The sequence below is a fragment of the Artibeus jamaicensis genome, unplaced genomic scaffold (genome assembly GCF_021234435.1).
Source record: "Artibeus jamaicensis isolate MK-2021 breed Jamaican fruit bat unplaced genomic scaffold, CSHL_Jam_final contig_729, whole genome shotgun sequence".
Taxonomy (NCBI): domain Eukaryota; kingdom Metazoa; phylum Chordata; class Mammalia; order Chiroptera; family Phyllostomidae; genus Artibeus; species Artibeus jamaicensis.
The window spans coordinates 4,270,128-4,286,459 of NW_026521939.1; the positions used below are offsets into that span (position 1 = coordinate 4,270,128).

The window sequence follows — 16,332 nt, forward strand, 5'->3', positions numbered from 1 at the left end:
GGGCACCCACCAAGTGCTCAGTGAGGATTAGTTCCTTTCCATTTCAGACTCACTACTGCCAGATCAAAGTTGTAAAGCAGACTTTTGGATCACATTTTTCCCTTACTCAAACACTCATTTTTTTCTACTGAAATAAGAGCAAATTCCTCAAGCCTAGCACTTAAGTGATTCCTACAGTGTGGCCCATATACTGCTCCAATTCTAACGTTCACGACTCTTTCTTTAAACATCACCGTTCTATTTCCCACCTGTTTCTTTGCTAAATCTCTGGACTTGGACTGAAGCACATGGGCCTGCAAGTCTGTCTGATGAAATACTAGCTGTTCCCTAAGACTCACCTTGAATTCTACCTTCTCTCCGAGGCCACTCCTGGTTCCTACACGTGGGCTATGACATCTTCCTCTGACCTCCGGAGCACGCACTTGCACCTCTCTCGGGGCATTTTTATTGTCCCACTTGCTCAGGTTCTTTGTGTGACTTCTATGTTCACTGTAAGACTGTACGCCCCTTGAGGGCAGGGGCGTTGCAGCCTCTAGTCTAGAGAGCCCTCTGCCCTGTGCAGTGACTGCCTTCTGCCAGGAACAAACCTGCCCAGTCACGACTCCCCCAGCCTGCTCAACCGTCTTTTCCCAGAGGCTTCTGCCGAGTGTCACCCTTCCCAGAAACTGCACAGGGAAGCCAATCTCTTAGAGAGGGGCATTCTCTCACCAACACCACATTCTGGAGCTCATACTTACAGAGAGTGTCTCCGAATACCATCATCTCACATGTAGGATGCCGCCGTTTCCTCGGACCTGGTTTATTTACAATTTTCATGAATCCCTCACAACTCCCCGTGGTTGAAATCACAAGCTGGTTTTGTTTACCTGTTTCCCGGGCCGGAGGGAGCGCTGTTCTTCCGACGTACAAACATCTTCATCATGTAAACGGATCCTTGGGAATATCTAAAATTCCATTTCTTTCTCATTCATGAGTCAGTCTCTTTAACACTGGTAGTTAATGGCTACGAAGAAAAAAACAACAACTCAGATGAAATATTCTGTTGTGCTTTTGAAAACAAAATGAGAAATGGGTCCACCCAGCATCTTAAAATGAGTCCATAGTTCTTAAATAGTTGATCAATTTATAGTTTTTAATATTGATATCTTTATAGTCCTTAATATTGAGCATCAGAGTACAGTTCATATGTATATACATATATATATATACATACAGATATAATATGTAATCTATTTTCTAGTTTATAAGCTTCACTTTTAGAATGAACGAGGCTGGAAGTATGATTTTATCATTATATGGGAGCTCATGTTACCAATACTATTTGCAAAGTATAATTTTTAAGAAGTTACAACATGACTCTCATACAAATATTAAGAAAATCAAAGATTTTATTTGATTCAATTGATGAGGAAGCCAGTAAGATGTTAAGACTGATTCAAAAGAAAATTCAGGGATCCAGAGATTCGTAGTTGGCCAGTGAAGGAATGCAGAAATAAAAATGCAGAACTGACTAATGTCCCACGAGGCAGTAACTTTTGTGATGCTGCCGGACAAGAGCCATTTGTGCAGATCTTCCTTGCCATCTGAAGGTACCGTGTTCCCACGAAAGCTTTCGTAAGCCAAAATGGTGTGACACAAAGAGTAAATACCATTAATTTATACAGAAAAAAACTGAGCATCCCCAGGTCCATATCCAACAGAGGTACAATGCTTTTACTGTGTTCAGGAGGATCTAAACGCTTAATCATGTCCGGTTTCATAGGAAGTTTAACACTTTCACAAGGTCTCTTAGGCTTTTCTGACACCTTAAGGACTCGTCTTGCTAAAAGATGCACAAAATAGATCCGGATGAAGCTCAGATGCTCACAGGCACCGTTTAGGACTGTGGCAGCTGGATTCGGAGTGCGGCGCCTGGGGGCAGGAGCATGACCGGGCCACGCCCTCCACTCCCAGTGCTCACTGCCTCTGTAATACCTTGCTGCAAAACAAATGCTAAATGTCACCTTTTTTTTGTAAAAGAGAAAAATCCTCTTTGGGTTTCTTTTGGTGAATGAAAGCAGTATTACGAACTTTTGTGAAAGGGAAGTGGTATAATGTAAACTTTTGAGAAGTTGGGGGTTACCTGTTTTGCTTCTCTGAGTTTTCTACAAGTGAACCTTTCTATTCTTATAAAGTTACAAAATGGCATTCCTAATCAGTCAGCAAAAGGTTTACGGCCCTAGAAAATCAGATAATCCCCAGGAGGCACAGACTACTGAACAACATCCAGCTCTTCACAGAAAGGTTACTCAGTATTCTCTTTGACCTCCTTCCAAGTTTTGCATACTTGCTCTGAAAACTACTAACTAAGAGATGCATGGAAGCAAACCAATTTGCCTTTTCTATGACGCATCTGTAATTAGATACATAAAAGTGGACACTACCCAGGCTCCCATTCCCTGCTCCCGCCACTCACCGCCAGGGTTTCATCGTGGACTCTATGAGTGAGTCCACAGGTTCAGATGGTGTTTCCGTCCATGGGTAAAGCACTTGATGTGTCTGGGCCTCAGTTTCACAAGAGTAAAGAGGATTTTAAATAACAGCACCTTCGAGGCTTTGTTATGAGGATTAAATGGGAACGTGAGTGATGGCGCTACCATTAAAAAAGGGTTCATTATTCTGGCAGAGTCTTTATTACGACATTAGAACATTTTGAGAAATAACCTGTCTTACGCCTTGTTAAAAGGGGATTTGGTTCTACATTTTAAGGCAGAAGCAACAATAATTAAATCATGGAAATGAGCCAATTAGTTAACTAATAATTTAACTTGTTAAGGGATTACAATAGATTCTAGATGTGTCAAAATGATAATTCACTTCTTTCAGCTTTGAAGTTGAAAGAACAAAAGTATTTGAGTCGGGACGGCAGCAGATTAATCTCTGCTGGGTTAAGACGTCCCAGGCACTGTGCTGGCCCAATACTCATCACATGTCAGCAAATGAGTATTTTCAGGAGAATAGTTGTTTTTTTCTTCCTCGAATAGAACTGCTACAAAATAAAAAGCCAAAAGAAAAATATACTAAAGCCTTAGATAGTGGATTTACCAGTCACACCAAACACAACAGCGGTTGTTCAAAGAGCAGTTCTTCCTCTTTAATCACTTACTCTGCAGAACAGAAAAGTAGCCAAATTAAACATTCTGTTTAAAAAATTATATTTACTAACACAATGGTAAATATAAAGCATTGGGAATTGATGTCTTTTCAAGTATACATTGTTATTTTTCGGTCACCTACAGAATGCTGAGGAAAATACTGAATAAATACACATTTTATTAAAACCACACAAACTCTGTTACAAATTCATATGAATCAGTTATGTTTCCAGCCCATCCAAATTTTGGTTTACACACACCCTTAAATCAAAAAGCAACAGTGCTGTAGGCCACCAAAAACCTATGGATGTAGATGGTAAATTAAGTGCTGAAGTTGAGAATTAAACAGGAAAGAGCTATAAACCAAATTACAAAGTGAAATAATGAAGAAAAACGACAACTCATGTGGACGTCTGGATAAGTTTTCATGTACTCAAGGCTGAGAAAAGAGTTTTCCTACAATCTTGGTTTTTAAGAGGACATTTGTAGGTTAAACTGAACACCAAAGAGAAGGCGATTTCCCTAGTTTTCTGAGCCAAAGGAAAATGAAAAACAAAAGTGGGGACCAGTAATGCCTGCCTCTGCCCTGCCCCCTTCTCCAGATTTGCTTCAGAGCAAGTTTTCCTGCCCAAGGCCATTTATTAACTTTATACTGTCAACACAATCAAATCTTGATTTAACCCTCTATGTTCCCGATGGATTGAGGAATGGGACGATTATTTTTAGTCCCTTGGGAGCTGGGAAGTTGCGTTCTGGATGTATGAAAATATACATAAATATATACTCGACTAAAGCCTCAGAATGAAGAAATAGCAACTTACTGCCAAAAGGACATTACTTATGACCACTATTAAAAATGTTTTTCTTGTATAATTTTAAGAAATATAAAGACAGGAACCGTGACTTAAAGAAACAAAACAAACAATTTCTCACAATATCTCATGCTCAAGATTTTATGTAAAACACTTATAAAATAGAATAATGCGGATCTCCAGTTTTTAAAAAAAGTTTAAAAAAGTTAAGCATGAGTTCATATGTATATTGGATATTTATGATTTTAAAAGAGGCGGAGCTAAGAGTTATGCTAGAAAATTGATTTTTCAACTGTGCACTTCTAGTTCTTTTGCCAAAGATTGTAAAAACTTGTAAAAATTTCAATGAAAGGAAATGATCGTTGTATTAGAGGGTTTCCACAACTGGAGACACATTGAAGTATCCACACAGGGTCCGGCAGAAGTGAGGCCTGCTTGAGTGCGGTGGGTAGGGCTATAAGATGGTATAGTAATTTATAGTTTTAATTTGACCACTTCACCTAAAATGTCAATGGTGTGCTTGAGTGTGATATTGTTATGTTACAGAACTGCACACTTATGATTTTGTAGTGTAAAGGGGGCATTATTGGTGCTGGAGCCTGCCTATGTAGTTGGAAGAGGAAGTGGCAGTGAGAGCCTTTCATCTGTATGGACTGTGTTGAGTCCATTAGCAAATATCAGTCATAATTCAAACACACAGGAGATGGTGCACCTCTCTCCAAATGTCCACTAAGTACAGCAGCAAGAAACAACATTGGAGTCAGAGGACGCTGGCTTTCTGAATACGACTACACTGTTATCACTGTTGTACTAATAACTAGGATTGTTTAAATTGGTTGCTTTAAGAAATAATAGAAATTACACATCTCAAGCAGAGTGCTAGAATAGTGTGAAGAAAAATGTTAGTAACTGTGACTATTTGAGGTGGCATGCCTTTTTTTAAATCCTCACCTGAGATATGTTTATTAATTTTTTGGACGGGGCGGAGGGGAGAGAGAGAGAGGTGCAAAAGAGAAATATCAAGCAGTTGCCTCCCATACAAACCTCAACTGGGGATCGAACCTATGACCTTCTGGTGTACCGGAATCCCAACCAACTGAACCATGCAGTTAGGGCAGGTGGTGTGCCTTTTTAAATGTACTTTTTTTTTTTTTAAAGATTTTATTTATTTCTTTAGAGGGGAAGGAAAGGAGAGAGGGAGAGAAACATCAATGTATGGTTGCCTTTCCTACATCCCCTGCTGGGAACTGGCCTGCAGGGGACCGGCCTGCAACCCAGACATGTGCCCTGACTGGGAATCAAACTGCGATCGTGTGGTTTGCAGGCCCGCACTCAATCCACTGAGCTATACCAGCGAGGGCTTAAATGTACTTTTAATTATAATCGAAGTCTTAGATAAAGACTTCATCAGAAACACATACAAAAGTGAAAGTTAACATGTATCTGACATTTTTGTTTTCTATTGTCGAGGGTATATTTTTAATCCTGGTACAAAATTAGTGGGCAGCTCAAGTCTTTATCTTAAACTGATTTCTGTTTCTTGTCCTCTGCTCTACCCTCCAGATCACTGTACAGAGTTCTACAGTGACCAAGGGGCTCTTTGATAACCCTCAATCCATTCTTGCAGCACTCCGTACACAGTTCCAAATCCACATACACTTTAACTGTATTAACACAGGTTAACACACCAAGAAATGAAGGCGTCAGTGTGGTTCAGTTTGGAGAGGACAGTTAAAAGACGTGAGGTGAAGCTGAGACCATCTCTGTGTTGCGTGGCCCACGGTCTCCTCTGAGCTCAAAAGGTGTTAAATAAGAAGAGCGTGGCTGATACCGATGACACATTAAACCACGTGGTGTGGCTTGGGGAACAGACATCTACATCAGCTCTTGAGGTAGAAAAATCATTACTCGTTACTAAATATGTGTATAATACCTAAGTTAATAATATTTAAATATAAAAGTTTAAAAACTGCACAAAGATGCTGTGTCCTGTATGTACATACCAGTAAAGAGTGAAATAAAATCAATCAGAAGGTTTAGAATGAGATTGTTTTCTTTATGAATTTTTAAATACATATATATTTCTTTAGAATTTTTATATAATCTATGCATTGATTTTCCTTATATTTACAGTTTTTTTTGTCTCAAGGAAGGAAAACTAAATCTTTAAGATGTTAAATATCTCAGTAAAAACAGAGAATTCTGAGGGTTCCTCAACTATAGCATAAAATTCTATAAATAGGCAATTCATTTTATGTTTTAAAAATACTGGGTTTGAACAATACCGAGTGCTACATCTGCACCTATTCAGGTGTCCAGGAAATCAACCAGCCGGTTTTAGAGGTGGCTGTCTGAGCTCACTAGGAGGAAATCCCCAGGAAGTTTTCTTAGAGGTGGGAGAAGTACCTCATGGACAAAGATGTGGAGAGAAACTGGTCAGGGATGGCAAAGAGGCTTCCGTCTCAGTGTTCCGGGGGAATATCTCTACGGACAGAGGGTGAGAATACAACTGAGTGTGTGTTTTATCAGTTTGTGTAGGACACGAACTTTGGCTTGTCTCAAAAGTGGCCTTCTGTAAGCACTTACAGAAGCATCACCTGATCCTGACGCACCTTGCTTAAAAACTGCACACACATACCGGCTTGGCCGGCACAGGAAGGGAGACCTGGCACAGGAAAGTCAGGAAAGATGCCTGAATGCAAAGCTCAGGAAGGAACCTTGGCTCTGACCCACTCAACTAGGAAATAGCACAATCATTAAAAACACTGGAGGAGAACGAGATACTGAGCTAATAATTAATAACGATCTATCACGGAGGGCAAAAAGCAGATGAAAAGCGCAGTCACGGGGCAAGAAAACAGCCACCACTGTTCATTTTTTCACTTTCCCTCTAGACAGGATCTCTGTGTAAGAGGTGTGAATGAAGTCATAAAGCTGCTTAGCATTTGCAGCGTTCCCCAGAATACCTGCGAGCTTGTCTTGTGGCAGGCTTGCTAATTCTGCAATGTTCTTAACGTGGCTCATCAAGGAGCGACAGTTTTTGGCATTTACCCCCGGCATTTTTAACAAGAAGTCCTGGGGGCCAGGATTATACTTTTCTGACTCAGGGAGGGTTTCAGAATCCGCTGTAACAGCCATAGCTGTCGCTGCGTCAGGCTGTGGCTTATTTTGTTTCAGCTCCTCGAACAACTCCGCGGTGGCATGGGGGGAGCAACACCAGAGGATCCGGAGTCTGGGGAAGTGCAGGGTGAGGAGCGTGAGTTTGGAACTAACGTCGTTGCTGGAGATCTCCTGATGGAAGGCACCGCGGGCCACGAGAGAGAAGGGCTTACTGGGGTCGAACTCGATCAAAAGCACCGGGCGCTTGTAGTAGCGGGACATGTTGATGCACTGGCTGTAGAGGCGGCCATTGTTTAAGGAGCCGATCAAATCGCTGATGCTCTTGCGCTCCACGCACATGTCCGGAGTCAGAATGTAATCTCCAACCTCCAAGGTCACCGGCTCGATGTCGATGCCCCGGCGGTGGATCAGAGACGGGAGTTCGCTTCGAAACTCACGCATGTCCACCACGATGGTCTGCTGTGCACTTTTCTGTTCCTGGCCACCTATTAAGGAAAAGCAGCATTTTAAGTAATGTCACTGAGGCACAACTTGCAAAGATGAAATATAACAATTAAAGTTTAAAATTATGTTTCCGTTGTTAATCTACGACGCATGGTTCCAAAATACTATGTGCTATTTTTCCATGTTTTCCTCTATTTTCAAAAAAGGCTATATACAGAGTAAATAAAGGCAATTTCTTTTATAGAACTAGTAGGAAAGTTAGAACTAATGGGTGGTTCCTTACTTACAATGATCCATAAATGCCAGCACTTCACTACCATTTTCCCTCTGTAGTTCCCCTATAGTCCCTTATCACTGCACTGACCATTTTATCGGTCATTATATTCCCAATTACTAGGACAGAGCCCGGCACACAGTGTGCCTAACAATGCTCGCTGTATAAATCATCTTATGAGCTACTGTGAACAATATTGGAACTTCGAGTGCTTGTATCAGTGACTCCAGTAATGAGAAAATGGAAGAGGCAGGAAACACAAAAAAACACTGTAAAACAGAGCTCTCCACTCTGATGTGCATGTGAATCACTCAGGGTCTTGTTAAAGAGCAGATCCTTCTTCCTCTTTTTTTAATTCCTACCACCCAGATTTACTCTTTTAAAAAAATTAAATTTATTGGGGTGGCACTGCTCAGTAACATTATGTACGTTCCAGGTGCATGAATCCATGACACACACCTGTACACTGTGCTGTGTGCTCACCACCCAAAGTGTAGAGCCCTCTGTCACCGTACATGTGACCCTCTACCCTCCCCGACCCCCGTTCCTCTGCTGACCACCACACTGTTGTCTGTCTATGAGTATGCTTTGTTTTTTCATTTTTTACTTTGTTTTATATCCCACATATAAGTGAAATCATATGGTAAAGAGTGAATTCTATACAGGGGTGAGCAAAAGTAGATTTTATAGCTGTGCGTACAAAAAACAGAGCTTATTCTTATATTATTATTTATTAATGACTGTATTTATTTGTATCATACCTGTGAACCCAACTTTTGCCAACCTCTGTGTTTAGTCTGGGATAGGGTCTAAGACTGCATTTTAATGAGCTCTTGAGATGCTAGTGCTTCTGGCTTAAGGACTATACAAGGGCTAAAGTAGGCGGAATAATGGCCCACAAAGATGTCCACGCCCAATTCCTGGGAACCTGCAAATATGTGACTTTATATGACAAAAGAGACTCTGCAAGTGTAATTAAATTACCGAGTGTAAGATTGGGAGATTATTTCAGATTATCCAGATGGGCCCATGGGTCCTTATATGTGAAAGAAAAGTAGGAAAGTTAGAGTTGGAACTGCTGGCTTCGAAGGTAGACGAGGGGCCACGAGCTAAGGAATGCAGGCAGCCCCCTGAGTGGGGGAGGGGGAAGGACAGGGACTCTCCCCCAGATCCTCTGGGAGGAACGCAGGCCTGCCAACACCTTCAGTTTAGCCTGGTGAGACCCACTGGACTTTGGAATTGTAAGACAATAAATGTGCATTGTTTCAAGCCACTAACTAAGTGGTAATTTGTTACAGCAGCCATAGGAAACTAACACAGGGCTTAGAGGACTGAACTCAAAAGGACAGACTTCTGTGAGGAGCTTTCTGAGAGGCAGCTGCACACTCAAGTCTTTCTTCCTTCCTACTGCCTTAAACCCCGAAGTTCTGCGTGAAGTGTCAGCAACCTGTTCAAGTTGATAGGAATCTTCTTCCAAAAGGCCTAGGTGCTCTCAGGCATTGTTTCCCAAAGGATGATCCAAGGACCACTTCCATCAGACGCCCCTGAGATGCTGACCCCATTTCAGATCTGCTGAATGGGAATGTCTATTGACTGAGGTCTGTGAATGTACTGTTTGAACAAGCACCTGAGGTTATTCTTAGGTACACTAAACTCTGAGACCCACTGTTCTAACTGTGCTTGATCCTACCAAAGGTTATGTCAACTCAGTCACACTGCTTTTCTCATATCACTTGGCTGATCTCAGCTGCTGCCGTGGGGAAAGAGATGTGGGGAACGGGAAATGGTTACTCCTCGATCACAGTGTGCTTGGAATTCAGCAGGTCTTGGTGGTCTGCCACAGTTCAGGTACTAAAAGGCAAGACGGTACCACACTCCTGGGATCTGGAAAAGTGCTAAGGAGCAACAAACAAATCCAGACAGGCAAGTGGGAACGTACCTCGAATAACTCCTATCTGCTATCTCTGGTTATACTGGCTTCTTCCAGTTAAGATAAGAACCTAATCACCATTTACAAAAGTTTCTTTGCAAAAGTACATTTAGCGTCTCCACCAGCCACAGTTAAAAGCAATGTTGGAACACAACTAATTTCCGAGCTGGGTGCATCAAATACACGCCCTTACATTACAGACGAGGAGCCTTAGTTCGACTCGGGAAGGACCCATGGTTAAGAAATGGCAGAGCGGAGACTAGGCTACGGGAGCAGACACCCATTTTTAAGTTTGTTGAGAAAAACCAAGTCTCTGCACAGAAACTCGGGGGACCTCACAGCCTCCTTTCCCGGCCACAGGAGGCGGGACTCACCTGCTTTCCGAGTGTCGACGGGAACACCTGTGGACACGGAGCCCCTGACCAGGTCGAGGTTTGTCTCACTTCTGCCTTCCCTTTCTTCAGGGACAACCATGCTAGCTTTTTCCCTGGGAGAAAAGAAAAAAAATGTTAAACAACTTTTGTAAATTACAAAATAAAAAGTGATCTACGTGGCCACTGCAGTAGGAGAGGGTAAGAAATACGTTAGAGGTCAACATGCCCAGACGAGTGATGGGCAAAGGAGCGAACGTTTAGTTGGGTACCACTTCTCGTTGCCCAGGGCTGAAGAGGCTGCTGTTCACTTTCTATTCTCTATGTCCTTCAAACTCGTTCAGACATGAAGTGAGCATGTAAAAAATGTTGCAGAGCAATTTTTATGAAAGCATGCTAATGTGTTATTGAGCATTAAAAATAATTTAAATTCCAACATTTTCAGGGTAATCATAAATAGGGACGTTAAAAATCAATGACTTTAGAAAATAAAAACATACACAATAGAACTTTGATTTTAAAAACTCTATTAAACACTCTCAATTTTAAAGGAAAATCACGATTAATTCGAGAAAGCAAATTTCTTGCAGAGATTTAAACACAAAAAAATCAATGCCTCAGGTTATGCAGTAAAGCAGCACTGGTTCACTCACGGGTACACGCGCTTAAACACACGCACAGAGCGCTCCCCATGCTGTGCAGGCACTCTGCACCCAGACGCGGTGTCACGCTGGCTCCTGTCCTCAGGGCAGCTCAGCGCCTCCCACCCGTAGGTCAACAGGGTCATGATGGAGATCTGTAATCAGTAGCTACGATCGTGACCAGGTCACCCCAGACCAAAGAAAGAGTGAGCCAGGTTTGCTATAGTCTTATTTGTCAAAACCAGTCAAGCATGTTACATTCAGTTCGCGAGGTGGCAAGTGCTGTGTGGCGTCAGTGCGACGCATGACAAGGGAGATGTATAAGGTTCTCTCTCCCCTTGTGTGGCTTGCAGCTGAGCTGAGGAAACCATGGGGCAGGGGGAGATGTAGAATAAACTGCCATAAGAGACTAGGGTAAGGTGAAACAGAAGACAAATCTTCGATACCAACTAATAATTTCAACAAGGGTTCAAACAACAAAGATTTTTCCAGTGGAAGGAAATGAAACCAGATGGACCAAGTCTCCAACCACGCTGGATGATAAAGTTTTAGAGCAGGGCATCAGTAAATGATACCACTGACGAATAGAAATTATAACTTTAATTTCTATATGATTTGAAACAATATACAAATGCACAGTCATACTCAGTGCAACATTTTATACACAAGTCACAAGTCGATAGCTCCCGATCCATTTTTCCTCCTTATTCTCAACACGGGCGATAGGTGCTACCTCCTGGAAAATACCTGCACTTTGGCAGCCACTCATTTTGTTCCTTTGCCTCTACTGGACTCTAGTTGAGGACAAGGGGCCAATCAACCACTCAAAACAATTATTACTCTTCAGTGTCTTTTTCTTGAACATTCTGGTTAACATCGGGGATTTTTTCTCTCTTCATTTCCGTTCTTCACCGAGCAGACTACGTGCCGCACACGGGGGCACTCCAGTGTCCCGGCTGAGCGGTGCCCGGGGAGCGGCTGGCCGCACGGCCACGGCGCAGACTCTGGATGGTCTTTCTGTTTTATCTGAAACCATTTATGGCTGTGCAGCCTTAGGCAAGTCATTTATGGCTCAGTGCCTCGATTTCATCTGTAACATTGTGATGACAATAAAACGTAACTAAGACTTCTTATAAGGACGACACATGCCTGGTAAGGCACTCGGAACGGTGCCCGGCACACGACAAGCACCACACCGGGTTAGCTGTCCTTGTTGGTGCACTTTCTTACCCTGTGCAACCTCCTCCCCAGGTTATCCACGATTATGCTACAAACTGAAGATTACTTTCAAATGACCCCACAATGACTTCAATTAATATTATAAAATAAAATAGCTAGTTTGCCATAAAGTGTTATAACAAATTGCTAATTGAATTTGAGAAAAAATGTACTACTGAAATGAAGCCACGATTGTGAAGAAAATATTTAGTCTTCCTTACCAATAACTCAAATTAATTTAACAAAAAATGTTTTTAAAGATTTTATGTACTTATTTTTACAGAGAGGAGAAGGGAAGAAGAAGGAGATGGAGACAAACACTGCCTGTCACGTGGCCCCCACTGGGGACCTGGCCCGAAACCCAGGCATGTGCCCTGACTGGGAATTGAACCGGTGACCCCTTTGTTCACAGTCTGTACTCAATCCACTGAGCTACATCAGCCAGGGCTAATTTAACAGAAATTTGCCACAATTGTAAATATTCAGTCCCTTGCTTTCAACATTTAGCATAAGTATTCATTACTCTATGTGATAGGCACAAAACAATAATTTTAAAATTCAGATTCCTATTTCCACTTAACATAATAAGGCTACTTATTTTTGCTTTAACATCTTCAGTGAGACTTGAATAGCTTGTACAAGACAACAAAGGGAGGAAACACTGAAGGAGATGTCTCTTCAAACGGGCATTTATTCCAGCCCTCATGCTAACCCATTCTGTGATCCTATTTTCTAACTGTAACATTTCAAATAGTGTGACCTCTTCCTCTGAAAAGCAGTGACCTTTCAAAAACTATGTATACTCATAATTTTATTGCTATTTTTTCTATAGTAATAAAAATTTTTCTCCTAGGGAGCATTTTATTATCAATACTTAGAAGTGCAGTCTTTTTTCTCTTTACTCATCCGTAATAGACTAATCTTCAGTCCAGTCAAACAATCTTTTCACTGCCAGCTCGCTTGCTTCATTCTTCTCTGGTCATTTTAAATAGTTGCACTGCTTTTATTCTTACAACATCACCCGTGGAGGTCCTGGCAAGGCACCTTATCTGACTCTGCCATTAAATGTTTCTCCAAGTAAAGGTTCAGTGGAAATGGTCTTTCCGCAATGCACCGCACATATATTTTTCTTTTCAAAACAAACACTTCTCAAATTCCCCAGGTTTTCTGGGAAAGTAAATATCCGAAGGTTCTAAATAGTGTAACTCTCTGCTTGCTATGTAATAAGGGAAGATCTAACTTCTAATATGTAGACAATCACCACTGAGAAGATTTAGAAAATTATGCCAGACCATAGATAAAATTACATTAAAATCAGCTATGGAAATTATTATATAGATTGAAATGTAGGAGGAGGAAGTCCATATTCCAGGTTCTGCCGAGTACAATTCCCAGTAAGTGCCAGGTTTATCCATACCACGTCACTGAGCCCTCTGATGTACAGAATCATTTATATAAGACGGGGACGACATGGGGTCCTCAACATCTTGCTACAATCTCTTAAAACAGCCTATGCTCTGGGCTTCCCTCATGAGGGAAGCATAAAAGCTCACGTCCTCAGGGACCTTTCTCCCCACACTTGACCAGGTTCCTCAGGCTACAACACCGTGCAAGGAAAGGGTTAACTCAGCGAGCTCGGCTGCTCGAACCCTGCACATTCCCAAGAAAGGCCTGTCTTCTAGGACTGGCCCTAGGCCAGCTTCTGGGAGAGGAGCTCCGAGCCCCTGGAATATTCTGCCTGGTTTTCCTGTGCCTGAGGCCTGGGGCCACACAGTACCAGTTGGATCGATGCTTTATGCTAACTTGTGTTTTTGCTCCACAGGTGGAGCCTGTCAGTTTGGCACTCTGTGTCCATGTGACTGATCCCCAGTACAAACGCTGGACCCCAAGGCTTAGGAGAGTGTTCCTGCAGACAACACGTAGTGTGTGCTGTCACCCACTGCCACTGGGGGAGTTAAGCGTATCTGTGTGACTCCACTGGGAAGGGACACCCAGGAGCCCATGCCTGGCTCTCCTGGCTTTGCCCCACATGTTCTGTCCCTTGGCTGATTCTAATCGGTGCCCTGTTGTGACACACCTAGGTCGTGCAATACCAGTTTTTCTGATTCCCACAGGTCCTGTCAGTAAATCACTGGGCCTCACGGTGGCATTGGGGATACTCAACATGAACACCTATGACCTGATCTGAATATTTTAACTTCACGTGCTAAAGGCAAAGGATGTTTTAAAAAGAGTTAGAAATGGTTAGGAGGTACTGGCCCACACCCAGTATCACCAATTCTCTGATTCTATCTCCTAAATGCCTCTTAAATCTGTTCCTCTCTCTTCAACTAGCTCTTGGTCACAACCTTTTCTCATCAAACCATCACAATAGCCTTATGACGATGGTCCCTGCTCCTTGGTTTGATGTCACTTTCTTACTTAGAACCCTTCAATGGTGTTGTATCGTCTTTAGAGTCAAGGCTTAAAACCTTAGCAGCCCTCTTGCACCTCTGAGCCTTCACACAAATCTTTGATCAACACAAGCCCCATGTCTACCCTGTCTACCTAGCAACTAGTACAATTCTTCCTGCATCAGCCTAAATATCACTTCTCCAGTGAGGCTGCCCCTGATTGCCACACCGGGCTAGATCTCTTTGACACACTCTCTTATTACACCCGTGCCCTTTGCCTTTGCAGCCAGGGGCACTCCGCACACATCTACCTATAATAATATTCATTCAATGCTTAATCATTTAATGTTTGTCTTTTCCACTAGAGGACAAGCTCTAGGAGGGCAGAGACTTTTTCTGCCCCACTCTAACTTAAGCACTTTAATATTAGCACAGGGCTTAGCATATAATAGATGCTCAATAAATATCTGTTGACTGAGTCTTGGGAGTGTAAAGATCTGAAAGACAGAGAGAGGCACTAAAAACTCTGGACAAGAACAAGTAGCCTATATTATACTGTTTGTTATAGCTCTTTCTGAAATATTTTTTCTAAAAACACACATACATACACATATACCATATAAACCATTCCACAGAGAATATTAATAGAAAATGTATTTTCTGCCCTGATTGGTGTGGCTTAGTGCATTGAGTGCCAGCCTGCAAACCAAAGAGTCCCTGGTTTGATTCCCAGTCAGGGCACATGCCTGTGTTGCAGGCCAGGTCCCCAGTAGGGGGCGTGCAAGAAGCAACCACACGCTGGTGTTTCTCTCCTTCTCTTTCTCTCTCACTCTTTCTAAAAATAAAATCTTAAAAAAAAACCATGTTTTCTCATGGACACAAACAACAGTGTGGTGACTGCGAGGTGGGGGAGGAGGGTAGGTGGAGGTGGAAGAGGGTATAAAGGGGATATATGGTAATGGGAAAAAATACAAAAAAATGAACTATTAAAGAGAAGAAAATACATATCCAGGCAGAAAGGACTGACCAATAACTGTGTGACTAGGCACTAGAAGAATCCATCAACAGGGCAGGCCACCATCACAGAGGGTCTGCAGGGAAGGGACCCTGTATGGACCGTGTATGTTTTAATGCATATACCGAGAGTCCTCAGCCAGTGCTGAAGGATGGTTGTCCATTTTGAAATTTTCACTGCCACCGATACATTGCCAGTGTCTGCGGCCTGGAAGATGGGTTTGGCCCAGCCACACTCGGCCCAGGTCGCAGTCTCTTCTGGTCCACTGTGTTCTGCCTCTGCTCAAGGATGCCCTGTCCAGCCCCTGCCCTGGCTTCTGAGGCTCCTTGGAGATCCTCTTCTCTCACCAAGCCGTGCTCTCCTTCGTAACATCCCCAGTGGGATTTATAAGATTCTCAAACACTTGCAGGGCTGAGAGGCAGCCATCCAGTCTGTGAATGTCTCACTTAAAAACATTTTCCTTATACTAAACTGAATGGCTTTTTCTGTTTGGATACAGAACATTAAAGGATACTCATTTTCAAAAGCATGGATGTATGTTCAGACCAACGTCACACCTTGTCAAAAATATGTTCCCAGAGCCACCATTTGATCTGAACTGCCTGGGAAGTAACAGCATCTCCCAGTAAAGAGTCAAGCCATCACCCACCCACAGACCATGGAAACTGTACAAGGAGGAAAAAATCATAATTCACAGGAATGGGAGAAGTCTCGTGTGCGGGGGAAGAGCAGATAGAACTTTAAGAACACATGTCTTAGAAAAGTAGTGTTTCAGTTTCATCTCTTTTTGAGCAGAAAAGCAGTTCTCTTCACATTTCTAACATCCTCTTGAACCACGGAAAGCAATTGGACACGGTGAAGAGAGGGGGAGAGAAAAAGGAAGTATGTGCTGATATATGTCGTGATTCATCTTGATGTGATCCTCTCCAACTTCTTCCCGTCTCCATCTTTCCAGAAGGCTATTAGATATGCCCCCACCC

The 16,332-nt window shown here is 42.5% G+C and overlaps 1 protein-coding gene across 1 annotated transcript in view; it reads right to left on the minus strand.

Moving 5' to 3' along the window:
• Positions 1–3,292: 3,292 nt before the first annotated feature.
• ERCC4 (ERCC excision repair 4, endonuclease catalytic subunit) overlaps positions 3,293–16,332 on the minus strand; it is a 30,572-nt gene continuing 17,532 nt past the window's right edge. Inside the window, exons 10-11 of the mRNA XM_037151211.2 lie at positions 10,089–10,201; positions 3,293–7,551 (exon numbers count right to left, since the gene is read on the minus strand). Coding sequence (XP_037007106.2) covers positions 6,818–7,551; positions 10,089–10,201 — 847 coding nt within the window. The 3' untranslated portion in view covers positions 3,293–6,817. The remainder of the gene's footprint in view (positions 7,552–10,088; positions 10,202–16,332) is intronic.